General features: G+C 44.2%; 1 protein-coding gene across 1 annotated transcript in view; it reads right to left on the reverse strand.

Annotated features, from left to right (window-relative positions):
- The window catches only part of LOC123770837 (uncharacterized), a 262,279-nt gene extending 249,233 nt beyond the window's left edge, over positions 1–13,046 (reverse strand). Inside the window, exon 1 of the mRNA XM_069305725.1 lies at positions 12,832–13,046. Within this exon, the coding sequence (XP_069161826.1) occupies positions 12,832–12,887 (56 nt within the window). The 5' untranslated portion in view covers positions 12,888–13,046. The remainder of the gene's footprint in view (positions 1–12,831) is intronic.
- Positions 13,047–16,808: the final 3,762 nt, after the last annotated feature.

A 16,808-nucleotide genomic window follows, 5' to 3' on the forward strand; every position in this document is an offset into this window, starting at 1 on the left:
AAAGCCACTATTACGCAATGCGTTTCGGGCAAGAACGGTGACAACAGGGTAGACTCACACGTCTCCAATTCCCATTCACCTCCCCAGGTGGTCACAGGGACAAAGGACAGACGGAACACTGGGGGCGAACCCAGCTTCAGAGTTTTATTACCCAAACGGAAACAGTGTACTTACATCAATAATGCGGGGCCCGCAACCTTCTTTCACTCACACATACACGTCAATCACACTCCCACTGTTGCTGCTGGATGATGACGTAGGCGTCCTCACTTCCTACACGTGGTCAGGTGGAGCACAGGGTCCTAGACCACGGGGTTAGCTCTACACACACAGAGACCAGGATGGCACAGACACACCGGCACAGGCAGCCAAGGTTAGCGCACAACAGCAGGAATGCGGTACCACGCCCCTTCCACTTGACACGGTACCCCAGGATACGACGGTACACGGTGTTATACGGTACACGAGACCCTAGACGGAGTTCTTCACTGTTCCTCAGAATTATAACATTTAAGGTTTCTCTCATAACACTGAAACCCTTTCTAGCACATCTCACAGCAGTATCTTCAAGCACAGATACGATGGACGGCGGATGTCGTTTTCGTAGCCGATAATTAACGCCTCACTCAGTCCAGTTCCTCTAAGATGGCGTCCCACAATTACGCGGCTAGATGACAAGTTCACACGGCTCGATACAAGCCCCTTTCCGATTACCGGATTCTTACGCACGGCACACGGAAAGATAGCAAGATGATAGGCGTGACTTTAGTAACGTTGCAGGCGGTATTTCCCGATGCTTGGCCTAGCACGGGAAACACGTCGTCAGGGAGCAACGTCCTAGGTAAGAATGTCTTTCCCGCCAACACTATGCCCGGGGGTACCATGCGGCACCCTTCAGCGTCTTGGTCAATCACGGTTCAGCATTTCTGAGGCCCCAGACCCTTAGCCAATCCCGCACCTGCCCCATGACGCTACCCCCTCTCACACGAGGTGGACACGTGATAGGGGGGGGGTGGTCTACGGCCGTTAACCCCCCATACCTCCCTCTCTACACTTGACTTGTACAAAAATTTCCCTGAAATCAACTCCCTCCTGTAATTTCCTTCACAGACCTGATACGGCGATCAGAATGACATCAATGGCTAGCAAATGTCATGGGCTGTCCAACGACACCCAACATGACTGTGGAAAAGTTATATTCAGAAAGTTGAATCACGGTGCACATCACTGGTGCACTATGCAATTTCGTACTTAATTCAGTGCACGAGAGAGCAGGGAAAATATGTCCCCTGACACATAGTAGGCTGAGAAGTGCGTTCTGGCTACTAGGTACGACATATATATATATATATATATATATATATATATATATATATATATATATATATATATATATATATATATATATATATATATATATATATATATATATATGTCGTACCTAGTAGCCAGAACTCACTTCTCAGCCTACTATGCAAGGCCCAATTTGCCTAATAAGCCAAGTTTTCATGAATTAATTGTTTTTCGGCAACCTAACCTACCTAACCTAACCTAACCTAACTTTTTCGGCTACCTAACCTAGTCTAACCTATAAAGATAGGTTAGGTTAGGTTAGGTAGGGTTGGATAGGTTTGGTCATATATCTACGTTAATTTAAACTCCAATAAAAAAAATTGACCTCATACATAATGAAATGGGTAGATCTATCATTTCATAAGAAAAAAATTAGAGAAAATATATTAATTCAGGAAAACTTGGCTTATTAGGCAAATCGGGCCTTGCATAGTAGGCTGAGAAGTGCGTTCTGGCTACTAGGTACGACATATATATATATATATATATATATATATATATATATATATATATATATATATATATATATATATGTCGTACCTAATAGCCAGAACGCACTTCTCAGCCTAATATGCAAGGCCCGATTTGCCTAATAAGCCAAGTTTTCATGAATTAATTGTTTTTCGACTACCTAACCTACCTAACCTAACCTAACCTAACTTTTTCGGGTACCTAACCTAACCTAACCTATAAAGATAGGTTAGGTTAGGTTAGGTAGGGTTGGTTAGGTTTGGTCATATATCTACGTTAATTTTAACTCCAATAAAAAAAAATGACCTCATACATAATGAAATGGGTAGCTTTATCATTTCATAAGAAAAAAAATAGAGAAAATATAATAATTCAGGAGAACTTGGCTTATTAGGCAAATTTGTCCTTGCATAGTAAGCTGAGAAGTGCGTTCTGGCTACTAGGTACGACATATATATATATATATATATATATATATATATATATATATGTCGTACCTAGTAGCCAGAACGCACTTCTCAGCCTACTATGCAACGCCCAATTTGCCTAATAAGCCAAGTTTTCATGAATTAATTGTTTTTCGACTACCTAACCTAACTTTTTCGGCTACCTAACCTAACCTAACATATTAAGATAGGTTAGGTTAGGTTAGGTAGGGTTGGTTAGGTTAGGTATATATATATATATATATATATATATATATATATATATATATATATATATATATATATATATATATATATATATATATATATATGCGAACAAGCCTGAATGGTCCCCAGGACAATATGCAACTGAAAACTCACACCCCAGAAGTGACTCGAACCCATACTCCCAGAAGCAATATACTCCCATATATTTTATATATATATATATATATATATATATATATATATATATATATATATATATATATATATATATATATATATATGTGTTGTACCTAGTAGCCAGAACGTCGTACTCAGCCTGCTATGCAAGGCCCGATTTGCCTAATGAGCCAAGTTTTCCTGAATTAATATATTTTTTCAAATTTTTTTCTTATAAAATAATAAAGCTACCCATTTCATTATGTATGAGATCAATTTTTTTGTTATTGAAGTTAAAATTAACGTAGATATATGACCGAACTTAACGAACCTTACCTCACCTAACCTAACCTATCTTTATAGGTTAGGTTAGGTTAGGTAGCCGAAAAAGTTAGGTTAGGTTAGGTTAGGTAGGTTAGGTAGTCGAAAAATAATTAATTCATGAAAACTTGGCTTATTATGCAAATCGAGTTTTGCGTAGTAGGCTGAGAAGTGCGTTCTGGCTATTAGGTACGATATATATATATATATATATATATATATATATATATATATATATATATATATATATATATATATATATATATATATATATATATATATATATATATATATATGTGTCGTACCTAGTAGCCATAGAACGTACTTCTCATCCTAAAATGCAAGGCCCGATAGGCCGAGTGATTTTCTTTATTTTCAATAAAATGTTTCCAGGTTGTTAATTTTATATATTATCATTATATTATATTAAGAACATAAATTATTGATTTAGTTATGTTAGTTTACGTTAGGTTAAGATAGGTTAGGTTAGGTTAGGTAGGGTTGGTTGGGGTCGGTCATATATCTACGTTAGTTGTAACTCAAATTTAAACAAATTAACTCATATATAATAAGATAGATAGCTGTATCATTTCATAAGAAAATTTTTAGAAAAATATTGAAATTCGGGAGAACTTGGCTTATTAGGCAAATTGGGCCTTGAGAAAGACGTGTGTGACAACGATAAAGCAACATCCCTTCCGACTTAATCCCCGCAAGAAAGAGGTGGTAAGACGTGAGATAGACTTCATGCTCCAACATAATCTGACCGCTCCTAGTATTAGTCTGAGGTCGTAGTACGTAATATTTGTACCTAAGCCTGGTGATGATCATAGGTTATGCATAGATTACCGACAGGTTAACAAGGTGGCAATAGGTGATATATATTCACTTCCCAAGATAGAAGAGTATATTGATACCGTCGGTAGGGCGACCTACCTAACGAAGTTCGACCTCTTCAAGAGCCATTGGCAGATACCTCTGACAGAGTGCGCCAAAAATATTTCTGCTCTTGTGACTCCTGATGGTCTTTTTGAGTGTGAAGTGATGCCTTTTGACATGAAAAATGCCGCTTCTACGTTTCAGCGATTGATGACTAATGTACTACGTGACGTAGAATAGACCACGGTCTACATCACACCGTTTCTCAAGACGAATCTGACCAACAAAAGCTCTTTGAATCTGTCATTGTGTCCTCATGCAATTTTTCCCAAGAAACTGACGGGGAGGATTGTGCTTCCATCGTGATCCGTGAATTATATGAAAAGATGATTTATGAAATTTATGCAAAAGACATCAAAGCAGCATCTAGAGTGGGTATTAAATTACCTGGTGAAAATAATAGGAGAATTCGTGTGAAACTAGATTGCTGTTTGCGAAAAACAGATCTTATCGGAGCTGCAGTGTCTAAAAAAAAACTGTTTATTTTAATAAATGTTTGACCAGGAACAGACAGTCTTTTCTTGAAACTGCGACAAGTCCGACAAAATTCCAAAAGATCAATTAAACATTGTTTTGTAAAAGGTGTTAAAATCATAGCTAAGAAGTCTGACACTGGGAAGACCTATGAAATAACCACTGAGGCGCACCTCAGATCTTTTCTTACTGACTGTGGGTTATTGACTGAATAACCAGATGCCAAGTGAATCCTATCACTGGGGTCCCCTCTAACACAGAACCTTCTCAACCCCAGAGTGTAACTTATAGTTTCATCTAACAACCAAAGTGTACTATAGCTCTGCCTTTCCTTTCAAAAGGTTTTTAATTTTACATTGGTTTTTTTACTCCCACCATTTTATATATTTTCTTTTCTTCATTTGTCACTTACTATATTGTTATTTTCAAATACTTTGATACTTTGATTCATGCCGCTGCCACCCATGCCGAGGTGGCAGCGGCATGAATATCCCGTAAGTGATGAGGGAGGTTGTTGTTGTTGTTATAGATTCAGCTACTCGGAACAAGTTCCAAGTAGCACGGGCTATGGTGAGCCCGTAACTTACCTGGCACAGGAGCGGGGCAAGTAGCATGGGCTATGGTGAGCTCATAGTGGACTTACCTGGCACAAGAGCGGTGGATGAGGGAGATTGATTAATGAAGATTAAGCCACCCAAAAGGTGGCACGGGCATGAATAGCCCATAAGTGGTAGCCCTTTTGAGCCATTACCAGTATCAATAGATGATACTGGAGATCTGTGGAGGTGCGACTGCACCCTGCGTGACGGGAGATGTCTCCCGTGAGGGAGGGAGGGATGTTGTTGTTGTTTAAGATTCGCTACTCAGAACAATAAGTTCCAGTAGCACGGAGATTGATTGATTGATGAAGATTAAGCCACCAAAAAGGTGGCACGGGCATGAATAGCCCGTAAGTGGTGGCCCTTTTGAGCCATTACCAGTATCAAGAGCTGATACTGGAGATCTGTGGAGGTGCGAATGCACCCTGCGTGACGGGAGATGTCTCCCTTGTTAATGTGTTAAGATGAAGATGAAGCCACCCAAAAGGTGGCACGAGCATAAATAGCTCGTAAGTGGTGGCCCTTTTGAGCCATCACCAGTATCAATAGATGATACTGGAGATCTGTGGAGGTGCAACTGCACCCTGCGTGACAGGAGATGTCTCCCGGACCAAATGGTGGGTTGTCTGATTGATTGATTGATGAAGATTAAGCCACCCAAAAGGTGGCACGGGCATGAATAGCCCGTAAGTGGTGGCCCTTTTTAAGCCATTACCAGTATCAAGAGCTGATACTGGAGATCTGTGGAGGTGCGAATGCACCCTGCATGACGGGACATGTCTCCCTTATGAATGTGTTAAGATGAAGATGAAGCAACCCAAAAGGTGGCACGGGCATAAATAGCCCGTAAGTGGTGACAATTTTAAGCCATTACCAGTATCAGGAGCTGATACTGGAGATCTGTGGAGGTGCGAATGCACCCTGCATGACGGTCTCCCTTGTGAATGTGTTAAGATGAAGATGAAGCCACCCAAAAGGTGGCACGGGCATGAATAGCTCGTAAGTGGTGGCCCTTTTGAGCCATCACCAGTATCAATAGATGATACTGGAGATCTGTGGAGGTGCGACTGCACCCTGCGTGACGGGAGATGTCTCCCGCACCAAACGGTGACCAGATGGTGACTGATCAAGATGATGATGATGATGAAGATTAAGCCACCCAAAAGGTGGCACGGGCATGAATAGCCCGTAAGTGGTGGCCCTTTTAAGCCATTACCAGTATCAGGAGCTGATACTGGAGATCTGTGGAGGTGCGAATGCACCCTGCATGGCGGGAGATGTCTCCCTTGTGAATGTGTTATAAAGATGAAGCCACCCAAAAGGTGGCACGGGCATGAATAGCTCGTAAGTGGTGGCCCTTTTGAGCCATCACCAGTATCAATAGATGATACTGGAGATCTGTGGAGGTGCGACTGCACCCTGCATGACGGGAGATGTCTCCCGGACCAAATGGTGACCAGATGGTGGGTAGCACGGAGGGAGGCGATGGCAATAAATAAGCAAGAGAGAGGTGAGAAGGAAATCTTATAGGAAGAAAAAGCAAGGCAAAAGGTACGAAAGTAAGGTGTATTAAACGGGGACAGTAATAGGAATAAGAAAGGGATCATCACTTTAATGATCAAAATTGCAGGTATTATACAGCAAACGATGTTAGGGGCCCTGTTGGGGGTCTGGTAGCTGAGTGGACAACGCACAGGACTCGTAATCCTGTGATCCTGGTTCGATTCTCGGACCAGGGAGAAACAAAGGGGCAAAGTTTCTTTCACCCTGATATTCCTGTTACCTAGCAGTAAATTTGTACCTGAGAGTTAGACAGCTGTTACGGGATGTTTCCTGGGGTGTGTGAGTGTGGAAAAAAAGTTAGATAGTAGTTAGTAACAGTTGAGAGGCGGGCTGAAAGAGCAGAGCTCAACCCCTGCCAGCACAACTAGGTGAATACATACCAAACTACTCGGCGATTCACAACTGTCGACCAGTTCAGAGGGGTGGTGATACTGCTCTTTACTACTACCAAGAACTGACATGATGACGAGGAGTCACAATATGACGAGGATTCACAATAACGTGGCTGAAATATTTTGCCCAACCACAGACTATAAAGTGAAGGGACGACGATGTTCCGGTCCGTCCAGGACCATTCTCAAGTCGATTGTGAGAATGGTCCAGGACAGATCGAAACGTCGTCGTCCCTTCACTTCCTAGTGTGTGGTTTGGTCAACAAGAACGGACATGCTAGAGCAATTAAAACTAGAGACTCCTGTGGCGTGTATATCTTTACCCGTTTCAAAGTCAAGAGAGCCGAGGCTGACCTGACTGAGGGAGCAGTTTACAAAATTCCTAACACTAATGTATCTGAATTCAACTCTAACCTTAGAAATATAATACTAACAACCAAACTTAACAAAAACCAACTAATAATATTAGGCAATTTTAATACTGACCTCTGCAAGCTTGATAACTCTCAAGTTGCTAGTTTCCTCAACTGTATGAATTCCTGCTTATTCATATCCTTAATTACTAATCCAACGAGAATTACTGATACGAGTGCCTCTACTCTTGAACACATCTGGACTAAAATAACCTCTCCCCCTACTTCAGAGATAATCACTGATATGACCACAGACCATTACTCCACATTTCTTCTAACCAACATTAATAAACCACCTCTAGATACAATGAAGATAAGCTTTAGGCTGCACAATGAAACGTCTATAAGCAACTTTATTGTTGCTAATATCAACTGGGAGTCTGAAATAGGTATCATAGTGAACATCAACCATGCCGTGCAAACATTTCTCCAGAAAACTCTAAGCCTCTGTAATACCCACTATCCAATGCTTACGAAGCAAGTCACAACTAAAAAATTAAACAATCCATGGCTTGCTAAGAGTATACTTAAATCTATTAATAAAAAACATGACCTTGAGAAGAAGTATAGGTTAGGGGTCATCTCCAAAGCTGTTTCATGGAGATATTCTTCAATACTCTCCAAAATAATTAGGAGAGCCAAAATAAAATACTATGGAAATAAATTCGACCAAATAAATGGGAACATTGAGAAAACATTGAGCACTATATCACAAATTTTAGGATCAAAGAAGATCTTGAATAAGAAGCCAATACTCCTATCCAATGATGATGGTGAGCTTTCTGCCTCTGACACTACAACTAAATTCAATATGCAGGCGATGAGTCACAATAACGTGGCTAATGTATGTTGACCAGACCACACACTAGAAGGTGAAGGGACGACGACGACGTTTCGGTCCGTCCTGGATCATTCTCAAGACAATCGACTTGAGAATGGTCCAGGACGGCCCGAAACGTCGGCCCTTCACCATCTAGTGTGTGGTCTGGTCAACACTAAATTCAATAGTTTCTTCTTATCCATTGGCACATCCCTTGCAAATGATATCCCATCTTCCCAACCTAATATTAAGGACTACCCTACAGCAAACTATCCAGAGTCTCCCTCTGTACCTAACTCCCACCAATTTCTATGATATTAATGAGATAATCCTTTCTCTTAAAACAAAGTGAAGTGCCCTTGTTGAGATACCAACTCTAATTAAAAAAAAGTCTAGATTTCTACCTCTGGCCATTGCATTGCTCTACAACAAATCACATGAACTCCAAATCTTTTCCTGATAGTCTAAAAAAAAAAGCCAGAGTAACCCCAGTCTACATATATGGTGATTTCACTGATGTCAACAATTTCAGACCTATATCAATTCTGCCAACCTTGTCTAAAATATTTGAAAAGCTAATCTATAAACAGCTATACTCCTATTTAGCTAAATACAGTGTACTTAGCTCTTGCTAATATGGATTCAGACCCCAAAAAGCACCAATGATGCACTGATTAATATGATTAACTTGATACATGCAGCTCCTGATAAAAAATGAGTTTCCTGTTCGGTTATTTGTTGACCTACGTAAGGTTTTTGATATTGTCAATCACCAAAACCTTCTTCTTAAATTACATCACTATGGAGTCAGAGATCACTCCCTCCAATAGCTTCAGTCTTACCTTAGTGACAGGCTCCAGTATGTTTCTGTGAATGATTCCAATTCTCCCACCTTACCCATCAACATTGGTGTTCCACAGGGCAGTATACTTGGCCCTCTCCTCTTTCTCATCTACATTTATGACCTTCTAAATGCCTCTCAACATTTCAAGCCAATTTTATTTGCTGATGACACAACCTTCATTTTCTCCAGTCCTGATTCTCTTGCTCAGAATGTTACAGTGAATATTGAACTAAATAAAGTCTCTCTTTGGCAAACTGCTAACAATCTCACCCTTAATATTGACAAAACCTTATATATTTGTTTTGTAATAAATCCTCAGATCAAATTAATCTAAGAATAAACAATTTCCAAATTAGTAACAAAGTAGATGGTAAATTCCTTGGTGTTCTCATTGATAACAAGCTAAATTTCTAGGACAGCATTCTAAATATAGCTTAAAACGTTTCTAAAACAGTTGTCATTCTCTCTAAAATCAGATACTATGTACCTCGCTTTGCCCTGGTAATGCTATATTACTCTCTCATCTATCCTTATCTCAATTATGGTATTTGTGTTTAGGGTTCTACTACCCAAAATCATTTACGTCCTCTAATTACACAATACAAATCTGCTGTTAGAACAATAACAAACGCTGGCCCCAGCACTCGGGCCCCCTTTCTTAAATCTTTGAATATTTTAGATATTAAGTCACTGCACATCCTCTCAAGTGTACTCTGTATATTTAAAACTCTGAACTGTAATGTCAATCCTGACCTTCAACGCATCCTAGAAGGTTGTAACAGAACCCATGGGCACGACACCAGAAACAAATACTTATTTGATATTCCAAGAGTGCGACTTAACCAAACTAGAAAAGCTTTGCAAATCAAGGGACCCAGAATGTGGAATAACCTATCCAATCATGTTAGAGAGTGTACCTCTCTCAACCAGTTTAAGAGTAAAACTAAGTACTACCTAATAAACTCCATGTAACCTACCTTACCCTCTAAATGTCACTCTATGTCTTGCTATTTACTAACGATATTGATTATTGACTAACTTGTTAAACTGCTGATATCCACCATGAATAAACTTGAAGAAAAATGTAGTCTTATGTTTATTTAGTTTAAATTACTTTTGCTCTGCTGTTTCAATATCTGCTGTTCCATCCATCATATAATATTTTCATATTTTTTCTCTTTTTCCCTCTTTTCAATTCAAGCTATGCTTTTGTTCTCAATTAGTTGTAAGTTTTTAGTGTAAGTGTTTTTCCCACATCTTGCCCGAAATGCTGTGCGCATTAGTGGCTTTAGGCATAGTATGTACTAGCTCTATCTAGAAATCCAACATTCTGTTTGTAACTCATCTTGTATGTATGTATTTTTACCTAAATAAATATTTATTTATTTTATTTGTTTATTTTATTTATCTAAATGAAGTGTTAATTTACAATTCCAACTGGGAAATCCATTTACGGCAAATGGAAGCATTCTTTTCGGTTATGCAACAAGCTCGGTTGGTTATTCTAAATAATTTTTCAGTTATTCAACAAGTCAGCCTGCATAAATCGAAATTTGTTAAGACATGTAATCTTTTTAGGACAGGTGGTTGGTGGAGGATGGATCGCTTCCAAGAACAGCAACGTAGAAGCCGTTTTTCAGTACCCGACCCTTCAACACGGAAGGTGGTCCTACGGATTTTGGGTATGGCCGGATTCTACCGTAAGTTCGCTCCTAACTTCTTAAATATAGCAGTGCCTGTGACAAATCTCCTGAAGAAGGGAGCAACGTTCACGTGGACCAAGTATTGTCAGCTAGCCTTTGAGAGCCTAAGAGCCAGCCTGATATCATCACCCATTCTTATGTCCCCTAATGTCAATGACAGATTCATATCCTGCCCGAAACGCTTTGCGTAATAGTGGCTTTAGGCATTGTATGTACTAGCTCTATCTATAAAGCCAACAAACTTTGTAAAATCTCTTTATGTATGTACCTTTGCCTAAATAAAAATTATTATTATTATTATTATTATATTAACAGATTCATATACCAAGGATTGTCAGCTAGCCTTTGAGAGCCTAAGAGCCAGCCTGATATCATCACCCATTCTTATGTCCCCTAATGTCAATGACAGATTCATATACCAAGGATTGTCAGCTAGCCTTTGAGAGCCTAAGAGCCAGCCTGATATCATCACCCATTCTTATGTCCCCTAATGTCAATGACAGATTCATATTAACAGTCGTTGCTTCAGATTATAGTATAGGGGCAGTGCTGTCACAAAATTATACAAAAGGGATAGAACACTCTATGGCTTATTATTCCAAGAAATTAAGTGATTATCAACGGAATTATTCAGTGATAGAAAAGTAAACACTGGCCTTGGTGAGCGCTGTGCAACACTTTGACGTCTATTTGACGAGTAATGGTTATACAATTTTCTGGACCATAATCCCTTGAAGTTTTTAGCACAGTTCCGTCTTAAGAATCTTAGGTTAACCATATGGAGCCAACACCTCTAGTAGTATGCTCTTATTACTGGACACATAAATCGAGTTTATAAAGTAACAGATGCCTTATCATGCATCTAAAACACTAATTTGTTTTATTTCAAGAAATAAAACAAAATTCATTAGGAGGGAGGTAGGTGTGACGATGTTAATGCCATCTGTTGACCACACCTGACCCCATTTTCTGTTTCCCGGTGGAAGACTGTGATCTTACTGACACCTGTGTAGTTTCTTTCTTACTATACAATATTTTTTCTTTAGAAGTGATGTGAGGGGTACCCTGGATGACAAGAGGCAGTCTGCCAGGAGTGGCCAGCAAGGGCAGTCCTGAACGAAAGACTTGTTTTAGAGCCTTTAGAGGAAGCTAGCCAGCGTGTTGCTGGAATTTCTAGGTAGTATTTAGAAATTTATGATGCTGTGGAGGACTGACCTGTGAATTGATGAGAAAAATGGTCTTACCGGCATGAGTACGTCAGAAGAAAGGCTCAGGAAAGGAACCTTGAGTGTTGTATGAAGGAGGACTCGCCGTGATCACAGACGTTTTTTTGTGTAAAAGTGATACATACAGTGTTATCTGCGGCCTGTATATGTTATAAGTGTATATAGTTGTACATAAGAGTGAAGAACATGCGGTGATGGTTTTGTTAGCGCTGTTTACCCCCCATTCCTGCTCGATTGACTATTACTGTTCGGTTCTTAATAACCTCACCACGACTTGCGGTTGGACCTGGTAAAAAGAGGCACTAAGGCCCGATAGAATGTTAAAAGGAAACGAACCCGATTACTGGCTAAGTGAGGCATTAACATATTGTGTTAGGTTATGTATTAGATATTGTTATGTGTTGTGTAAGGTCATGTATATTGTTTGGTTATGTATTGTGTAAGGTCATGTATATTGTTTGGTTATGTATTGTGTAAAGTCATGTATATTGTTTGGTTATGTGTTGTGTAAGGTCATGTATATTGTTTGGTTATGTGTTGTGTAAGGTCATGTATATTGTTTGGTTATGCATTGTGTAAGGTTAAGTGTTATATTGGGCAATGAATTCTGTTAAGTTATGTATTGTTAGATTAGGTATTAGGATAGGTTGAAAGTTAGGCATTAGGTTAAGTGTTAGATTATGTATTAGGTTAGGTTCGATGCCACAATTCAGTATTTCTGTCTTCTAAGTATATAGTATATTGAAAGTCAGAATCGCTTAGATCATGGTAAGAGTTTCCCATATAATGTAAAGTTTCATTCAAAACAGTTCATAACTAATGCACTCATGATGGTACGGTCAGAGGCTGAGTACGGTCAAAGGCTGAGTAACGTATTTAACGTATTTAACGTATTTTCACTTACTGTACAATTCCAGAAACTGTAGATACTGACGAACTGCGAGAACCCTTGGTCGACATGTTCAGGTAGATGAAGCCAATGTGCCACTGTATGTGTTTTGTATATACCGCTGGTAACACACTTAACTCTGACGAAGAAGACGAAGTTTACACCAACACAACAGAGTCAAAACAGAACAACACCTTCAACACCTTCCGATAGCAGCAAGGCCACTCGGGTGTCTCCAGAGTCACGACGATAAGGTAATCACAATTTAGGTTTAAAAAAATAAAGAGGCGGTAGTGCTATCTCAGGGATATCTACTGCTTGTCATCAGGTAATAACAACACTCTCGCAGTTGTGTTGCTTGTAAAACAAGTATGTTATTCTCTTATAAAGAATGTCGATATTGACTTGCCACGAAGCTGTTCTGATTCAGAGGATTTCATTTTTCTAAGATTTCAGCTCAAGTTTATGTACTCATTCTTCAACAATTGGCGCGGCGTGTGAGTGTGGTCCACGGGGTGGTTGGGATGTGGTCCACGGGGTGGTCGGGATGTGGTCCACGGGGTGGTCGGGATGTGGTCCACGGGGTGGTCGGGATGTGGTCCACGGGGTGGTCGGGATGTGGTCCACGGGGTGGTCGGGATGTGGTCCACGGGGTGGTCGGGATGTGGTCCACGGGGTGGTCGGGATGTGGTCCACGGGGTGGTCGGGATGTGGTCCACTCTCCTGTCACTAAGAAGAAAGACGACAAAGGAAAAAATATCAATAAAACTTAACGATCATAAACAGACAACGGCTCTTGGGGCTGACTTCCAAGCACACCTGTCTTCCTCGTCCTTCTCCTCCCTCCACACACCTTCCCTCTTGCTCCCCCTCCCTCCTCACACCTTCCCTCTTGCTCCCCCTCCCTCCTCACACCTTCCCCTCTTGCTCCCCCTCCCTCCTCACACCTTCCCTCTTGCTCCCCCTCCCTCCTCACACTTTCCCTCTTGCTCCCCCTCCCTCCTCACACCTTCCCTCTTGCTCCCCCTCCCTCCTCACACCTTCCCTCTTGCTCCCTCTCTCTCCACACACCTTCCCTCTTGCTCCCCCTTCCTCCTCACACCTTCCCTCTTGCTCCCCCTCCCTCCTCACACCTTCCCTCTTGCTCCCCCTCTCTCCTCACACCTTCCCTCTTGCTCCCCCTCTCTCCTCACACCTTCCCTCTTGCTCCCCCTCTCTCCTCACACCTTCCCTCTTGCTCCCCCTCTCTCCTCACACCTTCCCTCTTGCTTCCCCTCTCTCCTCACACCTTCCCTCTTGCTCCCCCTCCATCCTCACACCTTCCCTCTTGCTCCCCCTCTCTCCTCACACCTTCCCTCTTGCTCCCCCTCCCTCCTCACACCTTCCCTCTTGCTCCCCCTCCCTCCTCACACCTTTCCTCTTGCTCCCCCTCTCTCCTCACACCTTCCCTCTTGCTTCCCCTCTCTCCTCACACCTTCCCTCTTGCTCCCCCTCCCTCCTCACACCTTCCCTCTTGCTCCCCCTCTCTCCTCACACCTTCCCTCTTGCTCCCCCTCCCTCCTCACACCTTCCCTCTTGCTCCCCCTCCCTCCTCACACCTTCCCTCTTGCTCCCCCTCCCTCCTCACACCTTCCCTCTTGCTCCCCCTCTCTCCTCACACCTTCCCTCTTGCTCCCCCTCTCTCCTCACACCTTCCCTCTTGCTCCCCCTCTCTCCACACACCTTCCCTCTTGCTCCCGCTCCCTCCTCACACCTTCCTTCCTGCTCCCCCTCTCTCCTCACACCTTCCCTCTTGCTCCCGCTCCCTCCTCACACCTTCCCCTCTTGCTCGCCCTCCCTCCTCACACCTTCCCTCTTGCTCCCCCTCTCTCCTCACACCTTCCCTCTTGCTCCCCCTCCCTCCTCACACCTTCCCTTCTTGCTCCCCCTCCCTCCTCACACCTTCCCTCCTGCTCCCCCTCCCTCCTCACACCTTCCCTCTTGCTCCCCCTCCCTCCTCACACCTTCCCGCTTGCTCCCGCTCTCTCCTCACACCCCGCTTGCTCCCCTTCTCTCCTCACACCTTCCCTCTTGCTCCCCCTCTCTCCTCACACCTTCCCTCTTGCTCCCCCTCTCACCTCACACCTTCCCTCTTGCTCCCCCTCTCTCCTCACACCTTCCCTCATGCTCCCGCTCCCTCCTCACACCTTCCCTCTTGCTCCCCCTCTCTCCTCACACCTTCCCTCTTGCTCCCCCTCTCTCCTCACACCTTCCCTCTTGCTCCCCCTCTCTCCTCACACCTTCCCTCTTGCTCCCCCTCTCTCCTCACACCTTCCCTCTTGCTCCCCCTGCCTCCTCACACCTTCCCTCTTGCTCCCCCTCCCTCCTCACACCTTCCCTCTTGCTCCCCCTCTCTCCTCACACCTTCCCTCTTGCTTCCCCTCTCTCCTCACACCTTCCCTCTTGCTCCCCCTCTCTCCTCACACCTTCCCTCTTGCTCCCCCTCCCTCCTCACACCTTCCCTCTTGCTCCCCCTCTCTCCTCACACCTTCCCTCTTGCTCCCCCTCCCTCCTCACACCTTCCCTCTTGCTCCCCCTCTCTCCTCACACCTTCCCTCTTGCCCCCCTCTCTCCTCACACCTTCCCTCTTGCTCCCCCTCCCTCCTCACACCTTCCCTCTTGCTCCCCCTCCCTCCTCACACCTTCCCTCTTGCTCCCTCTCTCTCCACACACCTTCCCTCTTGCTCCCCCTTCCTCCTCACACCTTCCCTCTTGCTCCCCCTCCCTCCTCACACTTTCCCTCTTGCTCCCCCTCCCTCCTCACACTTTCCCTCTTGCTCCCCCTCTCTCCTCACACCTTCCCTCTTGCTCCCCCTCTCTCCTCACACTTTCCCTCTTGCTCCCCCTCTCTCCTCACACCTTCCCTCTTGCTCCCCCTCTCTCCTCACACCTTCCCTCTTGCTCCCCCCTCTCTCCTCACACCTTCCCTCTTGCTCCCCCTCCCTCCTCACACCTTCCCTCTTGCTCCCCCTCTCTCCTCACACCTTCCCTCTTGCTCCCCCTCCTCCTCACACCTTCCCTCTTGCTCCCCCTCTCTCCTCACACCTTCCCTCTTGCTCCCCCTCTCCTCCTCACACCTTCCCTCTTGCTCCCCCTCTCTCCTCACACCTTCCCTCTTGCTCCCCCTCCCTCCTCACACCTTCCCTCCTGCTCCCCCTCTCTCCTCACACCTTCCCTCTTGCTCCCCCTCTCTCCACACACCTTCCCTCTTGCTCCCCGCTCCCTCCTCACACCTTCCCTCCTGCTCCCCCTCTCCTCCTCACACCTTCCCTCTTGCTCCCCGCTCCTCCTCACACCTTCCCCTCTTGCTCGCCCTCCCTCCTCACACCTTCCTCTTTGCTCCCCCTCTCTCCTCACACCTTCCCTCTTGCTCCCCCTCCTCCTCACACCTTCCCCTCTTGTTCCCCCTCCCTCCTCACACCTTCCCTCTTGCTCCCCCTCCCTCCTCACACCTTCCCTCTTGCTCCCCCTCTCTCCACACACCTTCCCTCTTGCTCCCCCTTCCTCCTCACACCTTCCCTCTTGCTCCCCCTTCCTCCTCACACCTTCCCTCTTGCTCCCCCTCTCTCCTCACACCTTCCCTCTTGCTCCCCCTCTCTCCTCACACCTTCCCTCTTGCTCCCCCTCTCTCCTCACACCTTCCCTCTTGCTCCCCCTCCCTCCTCACACCTTCCCTCTTGCTCCCCCTCCCTCCTCACACCTTCCCTCTTGCTCCCCCCCTCCTCACACCTTCCCTCTTGCTCCCCCTCCCTCCTCACACCTTCCCTCTTGCTCCCCCTCCCTCCTCACACCTTCCCTCTTGCTCCCCCTCCCTCCTCACACCTTCCCCTCTTGCTCCCCCTCTCTCGTCACACCTTCCCTCTTGCTCCCCCTCCCTCCTCACACCTTCCCTCTTGCTCCCCCTCCCTCCTCACACCTTCCCTCTTGCTCCCCCTCCCTCCTCACACCTTCCC

This window comes from Procambarus clarkii, chromosome 56 (genome assembly GCF_040958095.1).
Source record: "Procambarus clarkii isolate CNS0578487 chromosome 56, FALCON_Pclarkii_2.0, whole genome shotgun sequence".
Classification (NCBI taxonomy): Eukaryota; Metazoa; Arthropoda; class Malacostraca; order Decapoda; family Cambaridae; genus Procambarus; species Procambarus clarkii.